The 27,027-nt window shown below is 38.3% G+C and overlaps 1 protein-coding gene across 1 annotated transcript in view; it reads right to left on the bottom strand.

Moving 5' to 3' along the window:
- The window catches only part of Bicd1 (BICD cargo adaptor 1), a 109,665-nt gene extending 86,636 nt beyond the window's left edge, over nucleotides 1-23,029 (bottom strand). Inside the window, exon 1 of the mRNA XM_059257183.1 lies at nucleotides 22,952-23,029. Within this exon, the coding sequence (XP_059113166.1) occupies nucleotides 22,952-23,029 (78 nt within the window). The remainder of the gene's footprint in view (nucleotides 1-22,951) is intronic.
- Nucleotides 23,030-27,027: the final 3,998 nt, after the last annotated feature.

Genomic DNA, 27,027 nt, shown 5'->3' with positions numbered 1-27,027 from the left:
AGAGTAGGTGAATTCTGTGAATCTATTATCAGCTGCCAGGGGGAGAAGCTCAGGGCAATTCAGTCTCTGAAGGACCTTGAATCAACAAAGCCAGACATTTTGTAATTTCATCCTTGAGTTTAATCTGTGAAAGTCCTGCTTGTAATCTATCCACAGAGACTCTTATCTGGCCAAATTGCCCTGTCAGTAAGCTAATTATAGAAAACAGGCTTCTAAGTTTCTCACCATAAAGTGGACAATTGCTGAACTATGAGAGCTTGAATTATATATCAGAACAACACAGTATAAGCAGAAGTCATCCTCTTGACCATCCATAAATATATGTGCCCATAAGATTGAGATGAAATCATGAGATTACGTATATACATTTCATGAAAATGCATGGTAATGGGGAGATACCAACTGTGTGCCCTTGAGAAATTACAGACAGGAGCACTCTAGTTTTTCTGAGTCCTGGCCCTGCAAGCCCTGCCTGGCAGGGTTCCTCCATCAGAGAACCATTTGTTTAGTGGGCTGACATCTGAACACTATCTGTCACCTGTTCCACAGCCTCTGATAAAGTCATTGCTACCTGCAGCTCTCTACAGTCTGACTTTTTGTTTTGTTTTGTTTTGTTTTTTGGTTTTTCTAGACAGTGTTTCCCTGTGTACCCCTGGCTATCCAAGAACTCGCGCTATAGACCAGGCTGGCCTCAAACTCACATAGATCAACCTGTTTCTGCCTCCCAAGTGCTGGGATTAAAGGCGTGTGCTCCCACTGCCCAGCTACATATTATATTTTTAAATATATGTCAAAATTAAAGAAAAATATGGATATAAGTCTTACAATTTGTTCTTTCTGAGAATATATAATTTATATTTATAAAATACTTATATTTATTTTATTCATAAAATAATTATGTATTTTATATTTTTATATTTATTTGTTTTAATATTTTATATATTTATTTATATCTTTTATTTATAAAATAATTAAAGAGTATGTGAGTTGCATGTCTTCATAAAATAATTAAAGAATATGTAGATAATACCAAAAAGTTCCCACTTGTATCATCTTCTACCTTGAAAATAGATAAACTCAAGTTTTCCAAATCTTTGCCTACCATCACCTGCTACACCCTGAACATTTGTTGTTGCCCAAAAGTGGGCCCAATACTAGAATCTGTATTCTAACTAGTAAAGTTGTGTTACCAACAACTATCCAGGCTTTCTTTCCTTAACCCTCCCCAGATTTCCAGTTCTTATCTTTGCTGGCAGTGTTATACATCAAGAAATCTTAGGCCGGGCGGTGGTGGCGCACGCCTTTAATCTCAGCACTCGGGAGGCAGAGGCAGGCGGATCTCTGTGAGTTCAAGGCCAGCCTGGTCTCCAAAGCAAGTTCCAGGAAAGGCGCAAAGCTACACAGAGAAACCTTTTCTTGAAACCCCCCCCCAAAAAAAAAGAAATCTTGAGATCAAAAATGTCGATGGCTGTCATCCCATAATTATGTAGTGTGGCTGATGTATTCCTAAGGATCCACTTCAGCTTCTTTCTATATATTAGAACCTCACTCTTACTACTCCAGATGCCATCCAAATACATAAACTTCAATAATCAATACAAGGAAAAACATATGCATAACAAGAATTCCAAAAAAAACTGCATGCTTAGCAGAACATATCTATCCAGAAACAGAACTGAAATGCACATATTTTCTTAGTATTAGAATCAGAGAGAAATTCTCCAGATAGCTTACAGAACCATGTTTTAATTTATTTTATTATTTTATGTGTATAGGTATTTTGCCTGCATGTATGTCTGTACACCACTTACAGGTCTGATGCCAGAAGACGATGTCTGATCCCTCTGGAACTGGATTTACAGAAGGTTGTGAGCTACCATGTGGATGCTGGAAATTGAAACTGCATCTTCTGGAAGAGTAGTCATTTCTGCTCATCCACTGAGTCATCTCTGCAGTCTCAGCACTCATTTATTAAAACAAATATGTATAAAATTGGGTAAGTGTGGTGGTTTGAAAGAAAATAGCCCCATAGGCTCACAGAGAATGCCCTATTAGAAAGGGAGTAGGTGTGGCTTTGTTGGAGGAAGTGTGTCACTAGGGGGTGAGCTTGAGGTCTCAGAAGCTCAAACCTGGCCAGTGTGCCACTCACTTCCTGCTGCCTGTAGATCTAGTTGCAGAATTCTCAGCTCCTTCTCTAGCAACATGTCTGCCTGCACGCCACCATGCTTCCCACCATGACAATAATGGACTAAACCTCTGAACTATAAGCCAGCCCCAATTAAATGTTTTCTTTTGTAAGAGTTGCCATGGTCATGGTGTCTATTCATAGCAATAAAAACCTAACTAAGACAGAAATTGGTACTAGGGACTGGGGTATTGTGATAGTCCTGACCATGCTTTTGTTTGGAAGAATGTGAACTTTGGGACTTTGGATTAGAAAAGCAGTTGATCACTTTAAGTGAGGCTTAATGGGCCATCTTAGTGGAAACATGGAAGACAGTGGTGCTGAGGGTGATTTGAACTGTGGTGGCCTGGCTGAAGAGGTTTCAGAGGAGAAGAATGTTAGTGTGTGGCCTAGAGACTGTTCTTACAACATTTTTATGAAGAATCTAGCTCCTTTCTGCCCTTGTCCAAATAATCTGCTGGAAGCTAAATTGAACAGTTTTGGATTAGTTGAGTTGGCAGAAAAAATTTCAAAATAGCCTGGTATTGACTCTGTCATATGGTTATTATATTAGTGTTCAATCTTATGAAGATCTATAATGAAAAGGAGCAAGCTGAACAAAGAAAAATACAAAATGTACCATTCAAAGCAAAGGGGGACATTAGGAAATGGAATAGAGCTAAATCCTGTGTTCAAGGAGATAAACAGATTAAATAAAATCCTGATATTAAATGGAATATAGGGAGTAGTGACTTCAGGGCAAGATCCTACCCAGCGAAGCTTCCAACTTGTGAAAAGGAAATAAAGAACAGCTTAGAGCCTGGTATAGATGTAACCATCTTATTAAATAAGAAACACAGAGCCAATGCAAAGATGAAAGCCCAAGAGGTCAGAGCGATAGCTAAGAGCTAAAAACCTTACCCTTCACTGCCGCTGCTATCTTCCTCAGCAAGAGACCTACTTCCTGTCCATTTGTCTTTTTTATAGACTTTCTATTCTGCCTTCTCATTGGTTGTAAACCCAACCACATGACCTCCTCGTCACTGTGTGTCTGTACAGACCTCCAGGTCTTCTATGGTTGGTATTGAGATTAAAGGTGTGTGTCATCCATACAGGATGCTGGCTGTATCCTTGAACACACAGAGATCCGCCCAGCTCTACCTCCCAAGAGCTGGGATTAAAGGCGTACGCCACCACTGCCCAGTTTCTGCTATGGCTTGCTATTAGCTCTGACCCCCAGGCAACTTTATTTATTAACATACAAATACAATCACATTTCAGTACAAATAAAATATCTGGCACCCAACGTTTGTGGTACAAATTCATGAAAAAGCTTCTTGCCTGTGGCCTTGTGGGCCCTAGCTCAGGCCCGAGCTACACTCGGCCAATTGTGGTGGCGCACACTGGTTGGATTTACTGAAGAAGGCAGGAGCAGGAGGATCCTGAGTTTGAGGCCAGCCTAGGAGGCTTGGGAGAAGCTTTGGCCCAGACTGAACCACAAACAGTGGTGGGACCACGGAGGCAGTGGCTGCTACTCCGAGTTGCTGGCTTCTTCTCATCATGTTGGTGACTGTAATGATGCTGCTACCTGGGACAAAGGGTCCTAAGAGCAAGCAAAAGAGTTGCACACACCCCCAATCCCACTGTTAGGAGTTCCACAAAAACCCCAAGCTACCTATATATGCAGAGGACCTAGTGCAGACCCATGTAGGCTCTGTGATTAACACTCCAGTCTCTGTGAGCTCCTGTGAGCCCTGCTTAGTTGACTCTGTGGACCATGTTCTCCTGGTGTCCTCGACCCTCTGGCTCCTACAGTCCTTCCTCCCCTCTTCCGTGGTGTTCCCCAAACTCTGCCTGACGTCTGGCTGTGGGTCTCTGCATCTGCTCCCATCAGCTGCCAGAGAAAGCCTCTCTGATGATGACTGGGCTAGTTGAGCAGGTCTTAAATTCAACTACAGAGCTGTTGGTTACCACCACGGTAAGTGTGCCACTGATGCACCCTAAGGTTACTGTGTCATGCTGGCCATTCTTGTGGCTCATAGATGCCATAGCTGAGTAGGACTATTGGATATCTCTATCCTTCAGAAGCTTGCATAGTTTCTTCTGGTACCATGAAAGCTAGTCTTCTGGTGGGGGGCATTCAATTCTGTTCCCGCTCAGGGTTCTCTGGGCCCTATTTCTAAAGTGCATAGTATCAATAGGAACTTACCTTTCACCTCTAGGTGGTAACCAAGGACAACAGCAATAAACTGCATGTTTCTTCCAAAGAGAATAAGTAATAGTTTATTTTGAGGCAAAAATAAGTGACCATAGCCCAGGGTCTCAGATTCAAGTTACTCTGAATGAGATGTTCCACTCTGGAAGAGGCTATGTGAACTATATAGTCACTTTGTTACAGACACAAATGCCTTTAAAAGGACAACTTCTCTAACAAGGTGTCTTAGTTAGGGTTTTTATTGCTGTGAAGAGACACCATGACCATGGCAACTCTTATAAAGAAAACATTTAATTGGGGTGGCTTGCTTACAATTTCAGAGGTTCAGTCCATTAACATAATGGCAGGAAGCATGGCAGCATGCAGGCAGACATAGTGTTGGTGAAGTAGCTGAAAATCCTACATCTTGCAAGCAACAGGAAATTGACTGAGACAGTGGGCAGTATCCTGAACATAGGAAACCTAAAAGCCCACCTCCATAGTGACACACTTCCTCCAACAAAGCCACACCTACTCCAACAAAGCCACACCTCCAAGTGCCACTCCCTAAGAGATTATGAGGGGCAATTACATTCAAACTACCACATTCCACTCTGTGGTCCCCATAGGCTTGTAGTGATAATATAATGCAAAATGCGTTTAGTCCAACTTCAGAAGTCCCCTTAGCCTATCACAGTCTCAACAATGTTTTAAAGTCCAAAGTTCAAAGTCTCTTCTGAGACTCATGCAATCTCTTAACTTTAATCACCTGTAAAAATCAAAATCAAAAAGCAGATCACATACTTCTAACATATAATAGTACAGGAAATATATTACCATTCCAAAATTCAAGGAAGGGAGGAAGCATAGGGAGGAAATACTGGACTAAACCAAGACTGAAAACCAGCTGGGAAAATTCCCAACTCTACATCTCCATGTCTTGCTGTGGGATGTTCTGTATGGCAAATGTGTTGCTGATTAGTCAATAAATAAAACACTGATTGGCCATTGGCTAGGCAGGAAGTGTAGGCGGGACAAGGAGGAGAATAAAGCTGAGAAGTGGAAGGCTGAGTCATAGAGACACTGCCAGCCGCCACCATGATGACAAACAGCAAGTGAAGATACCGGTAAGCCACAAGCCATGTGGCAAGGTATAGATTAATGGAAATGGATTAATTTAAGCTGTAAGAACAGTTAGCAAGAAGCCTGCCACGGCCATACAGTTTGTAAGCAATATAAGTCTCTGTGTTTACTTGGTCGGGTCTGAGTGGCTGTGGGACTGGCGGGTGACAGAGATTTGCCCTGACTGTGGGCCAGGCAGGAAAACTCAAGCTACAGATGATAATAGACTAAACCTCTGAACTGTAAGCCAGCCCAATTAAATGTTTCCCTTTGTAAGAGTTGCCATGGTCATGATATCTAGTCACAGCAACAGAAATCCTAAGACAATAAGCTATTTTTCTCTGGGTCTTGTCCAATAAATATCTTGATTACTAAATGCAGATTAAAAACAAATTACTCCTTAGATCATTGTGTTATTTCCTGATGCCCCAAATATAAAAGTTATATTACATATTCCTTTTCCCAATTAAAAATCAAATGTTTACTTTCAATTAATTGTTTTCCTGCTCTTTCTTTCTGCCATCCTTCTTGCTAATAGATATTCATTGAATGCCTATGCACTGGAGCACAAAATTTCTGGCTTCATTAGACTATATGAAGAAATCTAGAGGTTTTATTTACATGCAAATTTAATATTAAAGCAAGCCTGTCCCTTTTGAGAACAACTTATTAAACCATTCATTCCATTCAGCTCAGAAAAATAGACTAGAATCAACTGAGGCTACAGTCTGCCTAGATGAGAAGACTGTCCCAGAAGGAATTATTCCAGCTTAAGTTTCAGAAAAAGAAAGCCTTGTTTTGGAAGAAAGAACCATAAAAAAGAGGTTTTTGTTTTGTTTTGTTTCTAAAACAGATATTTCATACTACTCCCAGGGGCGGGGAAAAGGGGGAGTGGCTTTTGTGAAAGCCAAAAAAGGAAATGAAGGAATTTTTATCTTGTCTTCTTAGCAGGAAGTATATTGATGTTAAATTATTAAGGCAAAGTATATTTTCTTAAAATTCACTTTTGACAAAAATGCAGAACAGATAGAGATCTTCATCAAATAAGAAGCAGAGGGCTACAGAGATGGCTCAATGGGTAAGTGCTTTCCACACCTGCATTAGAACTTGAATTCAATCCACAGTACCTGTGTAAAAAAGTCAGGCAGGACAGCATGCTGTGGGATGTTCTGTATGGCAAATGTGTTGCTCTGATTGGTTGGTAAATAAAACACTGATTGGCCAGTAGTCAGGCAGGAGGAAGTGTAGGTGGGACAAGGAGGAGAATAAAGCTGGGAAGTGGAAGGCTAAGTCATAGAGACACTGCCAGCTGCCAAGATGAGAAACAGCATGAAGATGCCGGTAAGCCACGAGCCACGTGGAAAGGTATAGATTTATAGAAATGGATTAATTTAAGCTGTAAGAACAGTTAGCAAGAAGCCTGCCACAGCCATACAGTTTGTAACCAATATAAGTCTCTGTGTTTACTTGGTCGGGTCTGAGGCTGTGTGACTGGCAGGTGAGAGAGATTTGTCCTGACTGTGGGTCAGGCAGGAAAACTCAAGCTACAGCAACACACACCTGCAATTCCAGTACTGGGGAGGCAGAAATGGAAGAATTCCTGGGGCTCACTGGATAGCCAGTCTGTCTCAGTCTGTAAGATCTAGGCCCACTGAGAAAGCCTTCCTCAAAAATAAAGTGGAAATCAACTAAGGAAGACACCCATTTTCAACCTTTGACCTCAGCATGCACACCCATGTACACACAACACACACACACACACACACACACACACACACACACACACACAAATATGTACATTTGAAGAAGAGGAGGAAGAGGGAGAAGGAGGAAGGAAAAGAAATGTTCTTTACTTTGTTTCCTTTGTTCTGTATTTAGGCACTTGCATTCTTATTGGCTAATTATATGCATTAGCTATATGTTTTAAGTGCATCTTCTTGTTCTCAAATAATATGATCTTTTACTTGAATTTTTAAAAGCTGCCTTGGCCCAAAATAATTACATAATAAGAAACAGCATTGTTTTTTAGTATTCAAGGTTCAGTTACCTACTAGTGAATAAAGTAGCCCAGACAACATTCAAAGCCAGGTGGCAGAATCTACCCACTAACTACACCATGTTGTCTATGGCAGATCTGTACCAAGCAACTAGAAAAAGAACCCAGTAAATGTATAAGGTAGCCAGGTGTGGGACACATGTCTGTAATCCTGACACTAAGGAGACTGAGGCAAGTTTCAGGCTAGCCTAGGCTTCATAGTGAGAGTCTGTCTGAAAAACAAAAACTAGCCAAGCAAAAATATATACATGAAACTTTTTCTCAGAGCCTATAGGAAGGGTAGAAACAAACAAACAAAAAATCCAGTTTAAGCAATGTAAGAAATGGGCTTGTGACTAAAGTTAACCCATTACCCCTTTATCTCTAGCCCTGTAACCATGGTTACTAGAACTTTGAGTTGCTGACACATTAGCCTCCCACTCCTTATTCAATAATGCTGGTGTTGTTCAGAGAAACAATTTCCAAAGCTACTGTCCCCAACCTCATCTTCTAGGGTGAACAGAAGTTAGTGGGTAGAAGGAAGAGAAACTGTGTAAAATGAGTTGATTCATTTGAGGTATCCTCTACTCTCTTCCAGTGTAGAACACAGACATAATGACTGGAGCACATAAGCATTTGTAGCCATAATTTTTTGTCATGTAAACCAGCACTACAGATGGGAGAGAAAAAAATCTGAAGACTTGTGATCATGGAGTTGCCACAGAAAACTATCTTGGACTTTTTTTGTATATGGTTAAACCATGAACATTTGAGTCTCCTGTAAAATATGACTTAATCCTAATCCTAAATAATGTTATATTTTATATAATTTTTAAACTAATTTTTGTCAGTATCTTCTTGCCAGAAATTTGCAAGAAGTCTTAAAAATATTGTTCTCATTCTTTTCTAATACACACTTTCATTTCTCTGCAACTCATCTCCACTGACCTCATATACTCATATATCTTTATCTCTGTGTCCTACATACAATAATGTTAATATGTCAAAAGGTTCAGAGCATACACTGTTAATGTAAAGAAGAGTATTAGTAAAGGTCTATGTGAGAAATGGATGTGAAAGTTTAATGACTGGGCCTGAAGTTTTGAAGATGGAAAAAGTCACGGGAAATTAAAGTTGTCTTGAATCATGGGCTCAGTATCTGGTGACACCATGACTCAGATTCAAGACTCCTTTGTGACATTGGTCTAACAACTGACCATAAACTGGCAAGGAGGAGGAAGAAGCTTCCAGTTGAGAGTGACAAATTTACCAAGGGCTTAAAGAAAGAAGTAAATAAAGTGGTAATCAGGATCCATGAAGATTAGGGACCATTTAAAGGCAGACCTTGTACAGTCCAAAGGACTTAAAGGGAGTATGAAATGATGAAATAAGCAGGCATAGAGGTACCAGTCAATTACCTATCCAAAAAAATGTGTATGTATATGCAGAGCAAACTAACAAGAAAGAACAACCAGCAACAAGACAGAATGTTCAGGCAACCCATCAAACTGGACAACTGCTGCTTTTTATTACCAAAACAAAGAGACATTCGAGACTGACTCCAACTGTATGGTAATTATTCAGGTTCCTCATTATGTTTGTCAGCATTTGGAACATTTTTAACCATTTATGCCTTATAATTCCCATCATTCCCCCAATAAGAATTTGTTTGGGCTTGGGAGCTGCAGGAATTGTTTTTGGTTTGGGTTTTTGAGACAGAGATCTACCTGCCTCTGTCTGCCAGTGCTGGGAATAAAACCATGTCACCATGCCCAACTCCATAAGATATTTTTGAAGCCTATGGAAACTTTTAGGATAAGTGGTCTACAGAGTGTGTGGGGTGTGTGTGTGTGTGTGTGTGTGTGTGTAATTTTTAATGTCTATTGGTTTGTCAGATTCAGACAAGAAAAACTAAGGGTATAACTATAATTCATGCTGAGATATGCCACTCCTGTCCTATTGTTGATCTGTATGTTGTCACCAGAAAAGTTTGACATAAAGTGTCCTATCTATGTCCTGTGAGACACCAGACTTCAGAGGCTTAATCCTATTTCTTATGGAATATAGACATTAACCTTAAAGCTACACCTAATTAATTGTCAAGGTAAATGTCTTCCACTCTCTGTATTTAACATGTCTGGTAAAGAACCTAAACTCCTTTGTTCTTTCTTTTTGTTTCTTTGTTTGGTTGGTTTGGTTTGGTTTGGTTTGGTTTTTGAGACAGGGTTTCTCTGTGCAACAGTCCTGGCTGTCCTGGAACTCACTTTGTAGACCAGGCTAGCCTAGAACTGACAGAGATCCACCTGCCTCTGCTAGGATTAAAGACATGCACCACTACCCCTGGCTCCTTTGTTCTTTCTTTTTTTTCTTCTTTCTTTTTACTTGTTCTTTGTGTCTTTCACATCATGCCTCCTCATCCCACCGATCCCCCAGAATAAAACAAAATAAAATTTAAGAGAGAAAAAAGGAAAAAAAAAACTTTGTTCTTTCTTAATCTAAATATTTATTGCTATAAACTACCCTTCTAAGCCAAATATAGTGGCACATGCCTATAATTCTAGAACTTGGGAGGTAGAAGAAGAAGGACCAGTAGGCCATCCTCTGTAACATGGTAAATTTGAAGTTTAGTATATCATATATACATCTTTCTTTTAAAGTAGTTTTATATCCATTTTATTTTCTTTCTTGATTCAGTGGTTGTTTAGGCGTATATTGTTTAATTTTCACATGTTTATGATTTTCTAAAATTATGTGTTTTTAATTTCTAGTTCTATGTCACTGAGATTTCAATATTACATGTGTTAAGGCTTGTTTTGTAGTTAAAATTACACAAAGAATTCATGGATGGTTAATGTAATTGGAGAGAAAGGTCTAGAAAATCAACTTTATGGCAGATCATTAATAATTCGGGACATAGGGTCGAAACATGACACTGGCACACTAAGAAGGACTTTCAGCAGGCATGGTGGCACACACTTGTAATCTCAGCACGTTGAAGGCCAAGACAGGAATATATTAAGTTCAAGGCCATCCTAGACTACATGGGAAGACCATGTCCCAAAAAACAAGCACACACACACAAAGGAAGCACTTTTTGGTGGCTCTGAAAGTACAGAGAACAAAAACACACAATAGACAAAATTATATCTGCATATGCTATGCTTCTTGTCAAATTCACAAGTAACTTAAGTTTCAGAATGGTAATGTCAGAGAAGTTCTGTGTCAAACAATTTCAAGCTGAAGATAATTTAACTTATAACCTTAAGGCAATGTATGTATATTGCAAAAAGGTACATTTTTTTTAGAATGGCTATTATGAGCATATCTTTGACAAAGAAAATTCTGTTCATCTATTTTGTTACAATCGACCCAATGACAATCCCATTACTAAGCCTAATAGTTCCATCCAAGTGAGCAATCCATTATTCTAATAAGAAAGGTGTTTGCCCAAAAGACCAAACCATTTGTCATGATAAAGTGATTTGCAAGAGTTTCCTAAAGCAAACATTGGAAATATTTATTAACTTACTGTCTTATCTTCCTAGTCAAGTATATCCTGGAAAAAAATAATTAAATTATGTTGACACAAATAGGTACAGTTCTGATACCTCATGTTGCATGCATGATTAAAAGATGGTTAAGGAAAAAAATCTGACTGAAATAGAAGAATTTTTAACCATGTAGTTGTAGAGGGTATAAGTTACCTAAGCCTATGGGCTCACTTTAGAATCAATTGAGACACATACAGTTCAAATAATGCCCAAATATATAACCAGTAAGAGAGCAGACACTATAGCTCAGGTATTTTTGTCTCCTAATTCAATATTTTACATCACTCAGCTCCAGCTTTGAAATAATTCTAAACATAAAAATATAGAAATCTCAACAATAGATTTTCTGTTTAGATTTCTGAGACTGTGCAAAAACTTACAATATTTCACACAGAAAAAAAAAGCTTCTTGCTACCTAACATTCTGATTCAAAACAGTAACCACTAGCCACCATATATGACTGTTTAAGTTACAATTAATTTTAAAAAGAAAATGTAAAAACTGATTCTTTAGTCACATTTTTATAGTTTTAGAGTAGAAATATAACTCCTACTTTCAGCAATTTTTAGGGCTGTATTTGGCCACTTCATTACTAAATACATGGCACTCCAGTAACTAAATGTTCATAACTAACTAAAAACAAAACAAAGTCAGGACACAGTAGCACAGCAATGCTGTGGGATGTTCTGTATGGTAAATGTGTTGCTCTGATTGGTTAGTAAATAAAACACTGATTGGCCAGTAGTCAGGCAGGAGGAAGTATAGGCGTGACAAGGAGGAGAAGAATTCTGGGAAGTGGAAGGCTGAGGGAGACACTGCCAGCTGCCACCATGACAAGCAGCATGTGAAGATGCCGGTAAGCCACGAGCCACGTGGCAAGGTATAGATTTATAGAAATGTATTAATTTAAGATATAAGAACAGTTAGCAAGAAGCCTGCCATGGCCATACAGTTTGTAAACAATATAAGTCTCTGTGTTTACTTGGTTGAGTTTGAGCAGCTGTGGGACTGGCGGGTGACAGATTTGTCCTGACTGTGGGCCAGGCAGGAAAACTCTAGCTACACAGCAGTGAAGAACCATAAAATTTCAGTGTCTTAACACTGTGTTGTGTTTGTTCCAGTCTGTGTCCACAGTGATGTTTCTGGTTTCTTGGATATAACACTCAACTTGGAAAAACAGGCTTTTCTAAATCCACCCCACCAATGGCATTCCTCTTTATAATCTATTAGCCACAAATACTTTTCTGGACTTATAAAGATGCAAAGGATTTGAGAAAGCAATCTCCCTATAAGTCAAGGAACAAAATGAAAGGTAATGATGAACACAGAATGCCCTCTACCACAGGAATTAGCCGACCTCAGACCTCATCATACAAATAAATTAGAATTTATTTACATCAAGTCTTGAGAATTTGTAGTTGTAGCATACTTCATTATTAGTTAAAACTGTACACTGGACTTTACCATGAAATAATTTCATATCCCTGTAGCATGAATCTTAAAAGTTCTTATCAATAAAATAAAACCTGAGGCCAGTTATTGGGATGAATGCTGGAAGATCAGAGAAGCAGAACAAGCCACAGCTTTCTCAGCTCGACAGTTCCTCAGCTGATCCTGTTTCCTCAAACTGGAAGCCTCTGAGTCCTCATCCCAATGGCTCTCAGCTGAACTGCTGCTCGAAAGCCTGAATGCTTAACCAGCCAAAAGTTTCTAGTTTCTGGTCCTCATGCCTTATATATCTTTCTGTTTTTGCCATCACTCCCTGGGATTAAAGTCTCACTTTCTGGGATTAAAGACATGTGTCACCATGCCTGGCTGTTTCCAATGTGGCCTTGAACTCACAGAGATCCAGAGGGATTTCTACCTCTGGAATGCTAGGATTAAAGGTGTGAGTGCCACCATTTTCTAGCCTTTGTATCTAGTGGCTGTTCTGTCTCTGACCCCAGATAAGTTTATTAGGGTGCACAATACTTTGGGGAACACAATACCACCGCATATCCCCACTGCACTAATGCCCACCCTGGCTATGCAATGTGTGGCATTCCACTCTGGTAAAACTGCACATCCCCAGATGCCCATTTGACTTAGATTATAAAACATGGAAGACATGGCATGTGCCACTGTCAACAGAAGCTTTAAGAGCCATTTCACATTTCCATTGTGTATTTTTTCCTTCTGCTAAAAGACCAGCAAGGCCTTGGAGAAGGGCATTTAGCAAATCTCGATGAAAATCACAAAAGTTGGTTCTATAGAAATGCAGCTGTGGAGAGTGGCTGAGTACTGAGTGAATATGTATTGTTAACATGAGCACAGCCATGTCAAGGACACCACTGCCTCAGACTTATGAGAATGGCAAGGCTTCCCTGCTGTGGGATGGTCTGTATGTCAAGTGTGGTGCTGATTGGTCAGTAAATAAATCACTGATTGGCCATTGGCTAGGCAGGAAGTATAGGCGGGACAAGGAAAAGAATTCTGGGAAGTGGAAGGCGGAGAGAGACACTGCCAGCCGCCATCAGGACAAGGAAGATGTAAGGTACCAGTAAGCCATGAGCCATGTGGCAAAGTAAAGATTAACAGAAATGGGCTAAATATAAGAGTAAGAGCTAGACAATAACAGGCCTGAGCTAATGGCCAAGCAGTTTAAATAATGTAAGAGTCTGTATGTTTATTTTATAAGTGGGCTCTGAGACTGGCGGGACTTGGTGGTGGGAGCTGGAGAGAAATTCTCCAGCAACAAATGGCGTCCAACGTGGTGGCAAGAGTTTCCACCTAAAAACTTAGAAAAAAGATTCTAAAACGGACCTAAAAACAGCTTCCTAATTGTCTCTCTCAAATAAGCGGCAGCTGCGGGTTTGAGCTACTGGCGGGTTCCTAGCGTGCGCTCTCGACCTGCAGTATGGTGGGAATGAGGCCTCTGCAAGTAACACATTAAACTGTGTGGTGAATTTAGCCTTTGCTAGTACAAAACAAAAAAAAAGAGGTTTCTGGGCTACACGCTACTTTGGTAAAAGTGTAGACCCACTATTTCTGAGAGTTATGGCTCCCAGAGCTGGCGGAAAGCGGACCGCCGCCATGTTGGGAAGCTGAAGTGGGCGGAGCCAGCAGCCACTGCGCCGTTTCAGGCTTAGAAGGCTGCAGTTTAAAAGGAATAGGCTCAAGCTAATATAAAAAAATAAGCCACGTAAAGATGGCTACCACACAAAGAATCTGGATTATGTTCTCTTTGATATTCGTAACTGCAGAAAAACATTTGATTGTAAAAGCTGTTGAGTTATGCCAAAATGTATATTTTAAAGGTACCTTGACTTCAAAATTTGGATATAAGGATATATTGCTTTGGAAAAGAGTCTCTGCTCTTGTTTCCACAGAAAGCCAGAGACTATGGATTTGTTCCAGATTAAGATACATCAGGTTTGACCAGCCAAGACCCCCTGAAAGGTCTCCAATGACACCATGGCCCAGATGATTCAACATCCAGAATGGTTTCAAGTCAACTGGCTCAGATATACAGCCTCACGGACTACTCCATGATCCTAAAATTTTCTTTCTGTCTCCAGAAGATACAGCGCCCCCCTCCAGCAGGAAGTAGTAAGAGAAGCTACGCCCAAATTCCCAAATATACCAAGCTGGCTTTAGAGATGGAATTGGCTCACTCCCCCTCTAAACCCAGACATATTGCTCAAAAAAAAAAAAAAATGGTTAAGAGATTCTTGTGTCCCAAATCAGAAGAGCCCTCTGGTGTGGGACAGAGAAAAAACAATATTTTTATTTAAATCAGGTTGATTATAAATACAATCTCTTTCTAAAGAAAAAAAGGGGATAGTTTAGATATGATAGGATGAAAGGGTAGATTAATGAACCTACTTTTAAAGAGTAACAACTTGTTTAAAATGTTTTACATTGCTACAGATTTTAGTTTATTGATACAAGTTTAAACTTAATTTTGTTATACTGTATATATATTTCTATTCTTGTTTGAGGTATTATGTTTATGTAACTCATTTAAAATTGTAATGGATAATTAAAAAATAGATTAATAGTTAGTCATCTATGATAATATTTGTAGCCATGTTAGTTAAGTCTTCTAGGTATACATAGATATATTTCAGATAGATAGGTAGTCTTCAAACACTTCAAAGACCTACAGAATATGGCATTTAAAATGTTTTAAAAATTTAGACTTTTTGGACAGTGAGACATGTCTGCTCCTGACAGCACCGATTTACTTCAGAGAGGAGGATGGGCATCGAAGACACTCCATACGGAGTTTATCTTCACCTTGACAAAAATAGCCATTTGGGCAAGAAACTGTTCTTGCCTGGACTGTCTGATCAACTGGACATGCAGGACCCATACAAAGGTGACCACTGAACTTTGCTTGACAAAATGGTCCTTCAGGTTCCTGCTTTGCAGAGAAAACTGCCAGACATTCTACAGGACACAGAGAAAAGTGAATAAGAGACTCTAGGCCTGTGGGCTGAAGACAGATGCCCCAACTTTACAAGAGAACTTTGAATGACTGTCCAGGCTGCCAGCTGTCTCTGTCTACCCTACAAGACTCCTAAAAGTTGCTTATATCCTTCTCCATTTCTCAGGTAGTAATATATCCTTCTGAGGTCTTTGATGTGGTTAAAGACTAGATACTTACAATTTTCCTTAGTTATAATAAAAGATAAGTTAGATATAAAACCTTAAACTTACAAATATAAGATAGATAGGATCTCTTCTTTAATATTGTAACTGTAATTCTTGCTTGATAATTGTTTTGTTATATGTAATTTTACTATGTTAAAGTTAAAACCTTCCTTTTTAAGAAAAGAAAAGGGGAAGTGCTGTGGGATGGTCTGTATGTCAAGTGTGGTGCTGATTGGTCAGTAAATAAATCACTGATTGGCCATTGGCTAGGCAGGAAGTATAGGCGGGACAAGGAAAAGAATTCTGGGAAGTGGAAGGCGGAGAGAGACACTGCCAGCCGCCATCAGGACAAGGAAGATGTAAGGTACCAGTAAGCCATGAGCCATGTGGCAAAGTAAAGATTAACAGAAATGGGCTAAATATAAGAGTAAGAGCTAGACAATAACAGGCCTGAGCTAATGGCCAAGCAGTTTAAATAATGTAAGAGTCTGTATGTTTATTTTATAAGTGGGCTCTGAGACTGGCGGGACTTGGTGGTGGGAGCTGGAGAGAAATTCTCCAGCAACACTTCCCCCTGGTCTGAGTATGGAGAGCAGATGACCTTCAGCTAAAAATAGAATATGCAAAAAGTATAGACCACAGCTTCCTCATCCTAGATGACTGCATGGACATACACACCCTTAGATTGCTCCCCTACAGAGACCCTCCACCAAGATTAGCTAACCTGATTCCCTATTCACGCTGTATAGTATAAACATGCTAAATATTTAGGCTGCTGGTGTATCTCCATCAAGACAAACAGCCCACCTCATCCCAGAGTTATGTTACTTGTGTCTTTTTTATTTTTAAGATTATAACATAATTATAACATAATTTTCCCTTTCCTTTCCTCCCTCCAAACCTTTCCACATACTTCTTCTTGGGCTCTCCTTCAAATTCATGATCCTTTCTCATTGTTGTTTTACACACACACACACACACACACACACACACACACACTCCCAAATACAAACGTACAACCCGCTCAGTCCATATAATGTTACTTGTATGTATGTTTTCAGGCCCAACCTTTTGGGACCAGATAACCAATTGATATGCTCTTCCCCACAGAAGACTATTTCTCCTACTCTAGTATTCCTTAACTGCTTGTCATTCTTTGTGTAGGGTTGAGGCACCCTCAGCTTGTCAATTGTTGGCCTTAATTCTTGGGTAAATGGACTCCTATTCAGAAAGTCTTTCCTATACCTACATGATGTAGGGTATTGCCTATATTTTATTGTAGCCATTTCAGTGTTTTGGGTTTCTCAATTAGGTCTTTGATGGGTCTGCTTTAATCTCCCATCACTCCCACTTGGGTTTCCAGGACATAGTTACATAGGCTGCAGACATGTAGCCAACAAAAACTTATCTAATTTATGTTTATGTAGCTAGAGTTTTCCTGCCTGCCCCACAGTCAGGACAAATCTCTCTCACCCGCCAGTCCCACAGCCTCAGACCCAACCAAGTAAACACAGAGACTTATATTGCTTACAAACTGTATGGCTGTGGCAGGCTTCTTGCTAACTGTTCTTACAGCTTAAATTAATCCATTTCCATTAATCTATACCCTGCCACATGGCTCGTGGCTTACCAGCATCTTCATATGCTGTTTGTCATCATGGTGGCGGCTGGCAGTGTCTCTATGACTCAGCCTTCCACTTCCCAGCTTTATTCTCCTCCTTGTCCCGCCTACACTTCCTGCCTAGCCAATGGCCAATCAGTGTTTTATTTATTGACTAATTAGCAACACATTTTGCCATACAGAACTTCCCACAGCAGAGCTTTCTATTAAAACAATTTTATGATTTAAATGTAGAGTGTTCCCAATTGGCTCATGTGTTTGAAAACTTGGTCCCTAGTCAGTGGCATTGTTTAGGAAAGTTGTGGAAGTTTTAGTAGGTGGGATCTCACTAGTAGGTGGGATGTCTAAGGGAACAAGCTTTCTAGGGTATTGTCCAGCCCATGTTCTTACCCGAGTGTTCTCTGCTTCCTGATTCTGCTGAGATATAAGAACCAGTGGCCTCAAGCTCTGGCCACCACCAAAACACACCATCATGCCTTCTTTACTTGAAAGACTGCATCTCCTCAAACTGCAAGCTAAAATAAACCATTCCTTTCTTAAGTTGTTTCCATTGGGTATTTTGTCATATCTATGTAGAAAGTAACTATGACAAACATTAACCACATTTCATGAGTTGAAGATTGTGTCCTAAACTTTATATGTAACAATGAAAATCAAAAATTAACTAAGAATTTTTCCCATGATTCATCTATTTCTAAAATTTCACACAGAAAGAGCCTTAGCTTCTTCACCTTACTCCTCTGGAAGGTCTAAGCTCCTTTGCTAGTTTGAAACAAATTGTCACTAGGTCTTCAGAGAGAATGGAATGTGATCACCTTCCATATGGCATCTTCGTTATAATCAATTCTTTACTATTCAAAGTCATACAGTAGCAAGAAATCAGTGTACCATGAACTAAAATTAATATGTTTTCTCTTTGCAAAGCACTGTAGTGAAGTTCAACATAGACACATTTCGCAGTATACTTAAATGTCACTTTTCTCCAGCAGTCCTACAACACATCAATGCTATTTGACTTTTAAACTAATATCAAAATGTTAAAGGACATATAGAAACAGAAAAATAAAATTAACAAGCATGCACCACTAATGTAGAAGGACTGTTACCAAGTTTGAGTCCAGCCTGGGCCATAAAGCAAAACCTTGTGCCATTAGTTAATTAATTTCCAATGCATTAAGCAAATAAAATTGTAAGAATAAATATTGACCAAAAGCTATGATTAATTACAAAAAAATGCCCTTAATTCTGTAGTTTCAGCTTTTTTTATTTCCTCAAAGCAATTTCTAAAACTCTTATGAGTCTAAATACTACCAAGTCCCTTTGTCAGTAAATGCTTATTATATATAGTACCAAATAGTGGGGACTTCTTGCAAAGAGCCTCATCCTTACAAGAGAATCATCTGCTCAGAACATAAACTTATATATAAGAAAAAGAATAAATAAAACTACCATACAATTTACACACAGATCTAGATTTCTACCTACTCAAAAAATGAGGCAGGAAAATTCCTTGAGCCCAAGAGTGTAGCCTAGAATGAGCATCATAGCAAGATCTATAAAATTTTAATCTTACAAAAGGATCCATATCAAGTGTGCCACACACACAAAAAAAAAAAATCAAAAGGGCACATTCAGCATTTACCACTACTTTCCCTTTTGATATTGGTATAACTTCAGTTTTCACACTGGTAAATAATTAAAAGCATGTGAGTCTTGGTAAACAAAATGCATCTTAAAGTGATCACATCACACATTAAAGATGCACAGACAGATCAGCAGATTACTTCCCTGTAATCAGATGTACAGAGACTCCTCAATCATGTTTTGTTACTGAATTTACCAGGTGCATATAAATATGGAGAAATTTTTAATTGCACTAAAATCACATAGATCGGTGTTTTCTGTTAGAATAAGTAAATTCCACTTAAAAACAACAGTTGCTAAGAAAAACTAATTATATTTTAAAAGCTAGTGATGAAAATTATATTTGACAGAATCTATGGCTTGACTAAATTTTAAAATGTACTGGAAATGCACTTCAATGCCAATAAGAAAGTATAGAAACCAATTGCAACAAACAGTGAAAAGTTAGGACAGAGAGTAACCTGAGAAAGTAAAGTTCCTTACTTAATTATACCACTGTAAGATTAAATAAAACAGTATTATAAATTCATTATCAATTAATGTTTGTTTTTGTTATTGATAAAATATTTACAAATGAGTAATGGTTGAATGACGGACAACTACCTAAAGGAAAAGGGCAGGCTCTATTTCAGACTCTTCCAGGGAGCCATGTACTTCCAGAGCTAGGATAACTTACCTAGGAAATCCTCTGTAGAAGACATGAAGACACCCAGGGAAGGGCATTTTTAGAAATCTAACAAAGTAAAAACATGAAGCAAAAAGCCAAAAAACATAATTGTAAGTAGGCTGTATACCTGGTACCTACTGTAGGCACCTGTTACTCTTTGGATATAAGGTTGTATGCAGCTGAGATTCCTCAGAGGCCTAAGAGAGGAAGACATCCATCATGAACATAGCAGAAAAGCAGAATCAGGAAAAACACCTTATGTGTGTGACTTCAAGGTCCAGGCAGGAAATCCACTCAGTTCCTGGCAGGGGCATTAAAGCTGGACACTGATTTTCAGACACAGAAGTCTGTATCTATACTTAACAGGCTTTGCCACCTCATAAAAGGCATGAATGAGTAAATGAGACTGAAGTCTGGGCTTGGGCTGTAATTAAGTAAAGCTGTGCTTCTTTACCTAGTGTAAAAAGTTCTCTGTTTTAAATGCTCCTCAGAACCAGGTGTGGAGGCTTGTACCTGTTATCTCAGCACTCAAGAAGCTGAGATAGGAAGATAAAGAGTTAAGAACATAGTGAGACTGTCTCAAAAACAAAGTAAAATAAATATTCTCCATCGTATTCCAGAGATATTAATTACCTCACCCAATAATATTATCATTATGAAAAGTATTTTGCTTATCCCAATTTTAATAAAATTAACACAATGGGAAACAAGGAAACAAAAATTTATAATTCTTTAGGTACTCAACCTATCACATCATCAGATTTTAAGCACTGGGTAGAAAGAAAAACAATTTACCTTAAAATGTACACTGTCTATTTTAAGAGGGAATCACTATATTTCTGTCAGTTTCAATTTTAGTTAATACTGAATTGTAAATATATCAATAACACAAAGCTTCTACTTTGTAATGTGGAATTCATCTAGAATTTGATTTTGCAATTTATTTAAAATATGAGTATGATCTTGGAATTGCTTCTTGTGGAAGCAGCATACAGGCTTGGTGTAAATGGGTTTCTCCACAGAACTGCTTTCTTATTTGATACATAGCCTAGTTTCTACAGAGACACAGGCAGATGGTGTGGTGGTTCCCTGCAGGCTTTACAGAAGACAGGAAAAACCATCCACAAAGAGACAAGAATAAAACTCAGCTCAGCCCGATTTTATTGTAACCAGCTCTGGACCAGAACTTCAAGAGTCTGGCCAAGATCATTTTACTTTAGCCATATTTAAGCACTGCACAATTTTTTTTGGGGGGGAGGGGTGGTTCTGATAACAATTCAGTCCCAAGTGCACAACAATATAAGACATGTTTACATTGAGATTCTATACAAAGTAAATCTGGCCTCTTTCACTAAGATGGGTACTGTTGACTCAGAGATAGTGCCCAAGATTTAGGGTTATGGGGATTGACTGAGGTAAACATAAAGCCTGTGGATATCAAGTCACTAAGGCTATTGTAAAGTACAAGTGACATCACTCATAAGGATGGATTTTATGGCCTAGAAGCAATGCTCGAGATTTAGGTAGAAAGGGTCTGGTATAAGTAAAAACAAATTCTGGGAGATATAGGCAGAGCCTGTCTCATCAGACAGCAGAGGATCACCAGATTGTGAAACTACATCATTCTTGGCATTCCAGGAAGAACAAGAGCAGCTACACACCTCATTTCATAAGAAATAAGCTATGTGTTTTAACTATTCTGGCTTCTCCAGTGCTTATTTATGTGCACAAGGCCTTTTTAATCTCTACAGATGGATTTACACAGAAAACTGCTAAGCAAAGTCTCTTCATTGCAAGGAACAAGCCCTCTAAAAGGGGTACATTCTTACAGATTTATTTACGTTTCAATGACCTTTACAAAATTATGAAAAACATTGTGTCCTTTTTGTTAATATTTTACACTTCCCAAATATGTCCTACTTTACATAGGAAAAAACAAGCCAGGTGTGGTGGTGCAGACCTTTAATCCCAGCACTCAGGAGGCAGAAGCAGGTGGATCTTTGTGTGTTCAATTCAGCCTCATCTACATATCAAGTCCCAGACCAACGAGGGCTACACAGTGAGACTCTAAGAGAGAGGTGGAGAAAAAGAAGAAAATAAGCTACCCTCTGTTAAAAGAGAGAGTGATAGCTAACACTAGAGAAGTTTAAAAGTCATATAGAAACCTACTATAAAATAACTTAATTGGAGTTACCTTACATAGAGTACAATGCTCCTCCCAGAGCCATAGATTGCCAAATAAGCTCAGTGCTGGATGTTGCATATCTCCCCCTCAAATAGTTGGGGGAAGACCACAAAACAATACAGGTTATTTCTTTTCCCAACATAACTTTCAGGCCCTATTGGTGAAGATACCACATACTTTGGTCACAGGACATGGTGAAATCAAATTAGTATTGACCAAAAAAGCTTCCCTCTGCTGGTTAGCTTTCATAGTACCAGAAAGTGCTATGCAAGCTACTGGGTGAGAAAAATCATCAACATTTTTACCCAGCTATGAACTCTGTGACATATAACAACTGGAGTGGCAAGATATGTGCATGAGTGCAATAGTGCCATAAATGTTTTGGGTTAACCCAAACATTTGAGTTTAAGGACTGCTCCATAAGAGAAAACACATGCCTGGTACTATAAATCTGGCCAAGAACCCATGACTGGGGTGCTCAAAGGCTCCATGGGTAAGTATACTGCTATTACTTTTCTAAATGGACATAATATCAAACTATCACTCAAATTCATTTCTCTATACCCATAGATTAGTGTAGCTCTCAGACCTCATCAGAGACGTTTCTTTGTTTTGTATAGAGTGCTCAACCACAAATGGGACATCTATATCACATACACACACACACACACACACACACACACACACACACACACACACACACACTCTCTCTCTCTAAGGCTTAGGGACCATCAAGGAAGAAGAGACAGAAAGATTCTAAGGCCAGAGGCTGGGAAGGACTGCAGTCTAGATGTGAGTAGAGCCTGCAGTAGTAATGGAAGAACTCCTTTCATCAGCCCTGGAAAGAGCAGCAATTTTTGTCTATCTGCCCATCCAGCTACCAGATTCCTGTATAAATTTGAAGACTACTCAGAACCAGCAAGCAGCGCCCTGCCAGAGTTTTTGCTTCATTTTGTTTTGTGTTATTTTTCATTTTTTGTTTTGTTGACATGGTGGTGGTGGTTTTCTGAGACAGGGTCTCTCTACATAGCCCTGGCTGGCCTGGAACTTGTTGGTAGACCAGGCTGGACTTGAACTCACAGAGATCCACCTACCTCTGCTTCCTGAGTGCTGGGATTAAACACATGAGTTACCATACCTGGCTCTGCCTGAATTTTAATATTGCTGTCATAAGATTCCAACTTCTTTGGTCCATCTACCAGATAGGACATCTTGTAGTAAAGATCTCACCCTGAATCAAGCAAAGGTAATCAAATTCTCAACAAGTCAAAGCCTAAATCAAGCATGTAAATTAGAAGCTAATTTTCTGACCTAACAAAGAAGTTGGTCCTCTTCAACCCTGTTCCTGCCCTCCTTGGCTTTAAGCACTTTCCTTAAAACTAGCTTAGACCTTAGCAACAATTGCGGTCATGTCTGCTTAGCTGCCACCAAGAACTGAAGTCTAGTAGAGGAGACTCTGACTAGGGCTTTCTCTTTTTTCACACTCATGCCCTATTTCCTTAATGTTGTGCTATATCTCTCATCAGTGTCATGTGTAATGTGATCTCTGGATATTATGAATCAGTAGTACTCTGTGTTCTGAAAGTAGCACATAGAATCTAAAGAAGGAGCTGCTGTTCTCGATTATCCTTTCATCTAATTAAAAAGATGACCAAAGCTCATAAAACTACAGCTACCCCAAGAAAAATAAATTCCTTTATTTGAAGGAATGTAACTATGTTGCTTTATTCATATTGGTAGAAATAATTTCTTCTTTTACCTCCCTTATGGTTTTAAAACAAAAATAAAACAGTCTATAATCATAAAATAATATGAATATAAAATAATTCACCTTGAGGTATAAAGACTTGGTATCTAATTTTCAGTTAAAACACATTCTAAACATGTATATCATTACCTTTAACTGCAACTGCAAATACTTCCATTAAACTTATCATTTATGCTGTTTCCAAATCTTTCATCATTATAAAATTTTTTAATAACTGTTGTTTTATGTGAATATCTATAGTCAGTTAATGTAATTTCTTTGTTAGATATGTTTCTTTATCCTTGCTTCCTTTTTTAAAAATCTTAACTCTTCTATATCTCCTTAGCCGGTCCCATGCTGCCAAACAGAAAAATAGTGTTTCAAATGGTCATCTTAGAGATGTGGATGCAGCTCAGTGGTAGAAGTTTTATCCAATTGCAAGCAATAAATGCAGTAAAAGAAAAGGTTAGAAAAAAATGTATTATTGCTTTTATACTAATAAGAATTAGAAAGAAAATATCTTCAATTCCATTGTCTTAAAAATACAAAATGTTTAGGAAATATGTATGTTCTACATGAAAAAAACCATAAAACTCATATTTAAAAAACAAAACAAAACAAATCCTAAGAGCCAGCATGGTGGTGCATGCCCTTAATCTGACAGGAGCAAGCAGACAGGTCTCTGTGAGTTCAAGGAAATTTAGATAAATGAAACTAGATTCCATACTTTTGAATTAGGAGATTTTATTCCATTTAGACTTTCAATAACAAATGATTCATAATTTCACATATTAAAAATAAAACTGGGGGCTGGAGAGTTGGTTCAATGGTTAAGAGCATTTGTTGCTCTTACAAAGAACTTTTGTTCAATTCCCAGCACCCATATGGTGGCTCATAACTCTAGTCCCAAGGTATCTGATACCTTCTTCTGAGGCACATATGTACATGCAGGCAAAACACTCATAGAATAATAATTAATAAATTAAAAAACAAAAACAACTAGGTAATTATATCTAAAATAAGAATAATGAAGTCTTTGTTATTTTGAAATTTTCCGTTAAAGTCAATGTTTTCAAACATGATACTATGCTGTGAATAAATCACTGGAGCAGAACAGAAAATCTAGGAAACAATGTGAATATAGATGGACATGGTAAATCATCAGATTTTAAAGGGAAGGATACTTAATTATGATATTGGTTATCCAACTAGAAGAAAATAAAGCATAATTTATAGTAAATTTAACTAGAAAATATAATTCAAGAGTTTACATTTAGTTTAGTTCCTGTTATTAAACAGAAATAGACTGGAAGCAAAAAATTAAATATATTTGACTGTATAAGCATTATACACTTTTATATAAATATTTAAAACTATAAAAGGCAAAGCTATTTTCAAGACAGACAAGAGGATATGGTCTCTTGCTGTGAGACAATTTGTGAAATAAATAATTCCTGAAGAATTCACATTCATTTAGCCAATCAATATTTATTGCAAGTAAATGTAAAATTATGCAAGTTCTCAGGAAATTTCAGGTAAATATATCTGGTAACTATATACATTTAAATAATTTTTCTAAGAGGAAAACTACAGTGAAGTTCATAACAGACAAAGGATGTCTATGAAGGCATATGGGAAACAATGAACAACCAAAAGAAAAAATGTGATGATGCATTTTCATTTACACCATAAACAAGATTAAAGTATGTTCAGAATGTGAAGGCTCTGTGGGGATAAGTAGACTGGACTTTTGTTTTCTATTTTCATATGAAAAAAGCCTTTGGAAGTCTTGGTTAAGAGAGCATTTGTGAAATAAATAATTCCTGAAGAATTCATATTCATATCAATATTTATTGCAAGTCAGTATGTAAAACTATGCAAGTTCTTAAAAAATTTAGATAAATACATCTGATAACTTGGATAATTTTTCCAAGAGGAAAATTACAGTGTAGTACCAGTCTGATACTCCCTAAAAGGAGAAATAAAATCAAGTTTGGGGTGAAGCAGTACTATCTTTGGATATGTTATCATCTGTCTTTGAGCTACTGTATTTATGGGAAAACAAGCAAAATTCAAGAAAAGTCAAACCTTATGTGAGCATAACTAACAGGGATTTTTTCTTTCTTCCCCAAACCCAAGGCACCATGCACTAGGTTTAGTCATGAAAACTGAAGTTACAGCTATCAGTTGAGAGCTAAGTGGACAAAAGATTAGCTCAGCCTCGGCAGTACATAAAGAGATGGCCTACCAGGTTATCTAGAAAGAGTTTTTAAGGAATCCAAGTAGAACTTTATTTATAACTAGGAGTCATAATAGACTTAACCTGTGCAGAGCAGGACCCCTGGCTGGCCAGCCAAGAATTGCATTTTATACTGTTACTATTAGTGACATATGCTGTCAACATGGGGACAGTTTAACAACCTGACAACACCTACTCTAAGATAAGAAACTGAATAGAGGATGACTTTGCCTAAGGCACACACACTATGGAATAGAAATCAACGTAATTAATGTTGAGAATGTAAGTACCTCAAGAGCAAAGATGTCCTCTATCCCGTTTATGAGTGAATCCTGGTCCTGAGCTATGCCAGGTACAGGATAAGCACGAAAAGAAATGAATAGGTCCTATCTACACCAGAGTCTTCTGCAAACACCACCAATCATTCACCAAAGCCTTGGAGGATGAATATGTCAGATTTCCCAGCAAGAATAAGAGGAATTTGTTACACCTTTAGAAGATGAAATGGTATAGGAAATGCTGGTATAAAAGAAAACTAGCCACTCCCTCTCACAAATCCAACTGCTGTAGCTTCAATTAACTAGAATACCTCACTAGCCATGTGCTTCCTCCTTTTTGGGTAACTGATAATTCTAAACTTGCCACATATATGGAGATAAAAGCCAGTCAGCAATGTATACATTAATGAACAGTCTTGGGTAGTAGCAAATAAAAGGAGGAGGGAGGAAAAATAACACAAAGAAGGGAAAGGGGAAAGAAAACACTGTCTTTCTGTCTAGTGCCCAATTTCAGAAGTTTTAATATTATAATATTTAAAATATAAACACATAAATCACAAGTTTAAAAATGTTCATATTGCTATCCGAGTCAGAGGAAAACTTTAGATAAGGCTTATTGTGCACTCCAGCTGGGTGTAAACAAAGAGCTCCTAATGGAGCACCATAAAAGAAGAAAGTACTGAAGTCTGTGTATGTAAACCTGAAGTGACAAAGAAAAGCACAGAAATCTTGCTCTGCATGGAAATAATGTATGACGCACTGCTTAAGATCTTAGTTTATAATATGATTACAGTTTCAAAACAACAGCAATGGAATACTTCCAGTTCCCACCACATGCTCTATCTCTGAGACCCAACTTGACAAGGCTGCCTCTCCCTAAAACACTGCTGACCATACTCACTGAATAAGACAACACACATTAGACATGTGCTACTAAAGCTTCTA

This window comes from Peromyscus eremicus, chromosome 3 (genome assembly GCF_949786415.1).
Source record: "Peromyscus eremicus chromosome 3, PerEre_H2_v1, whole genome shotgun sequence".
Taxonomy (NCBI): Eukaryota; Metazoa; Chordata; class Mammalia; order Rodentia; family Cricetidae; genus Peromyscus; species Peromyscus eremicus.
This window is presented reverse-complemented; position numbering and strand designations above follow the sequence as displayed.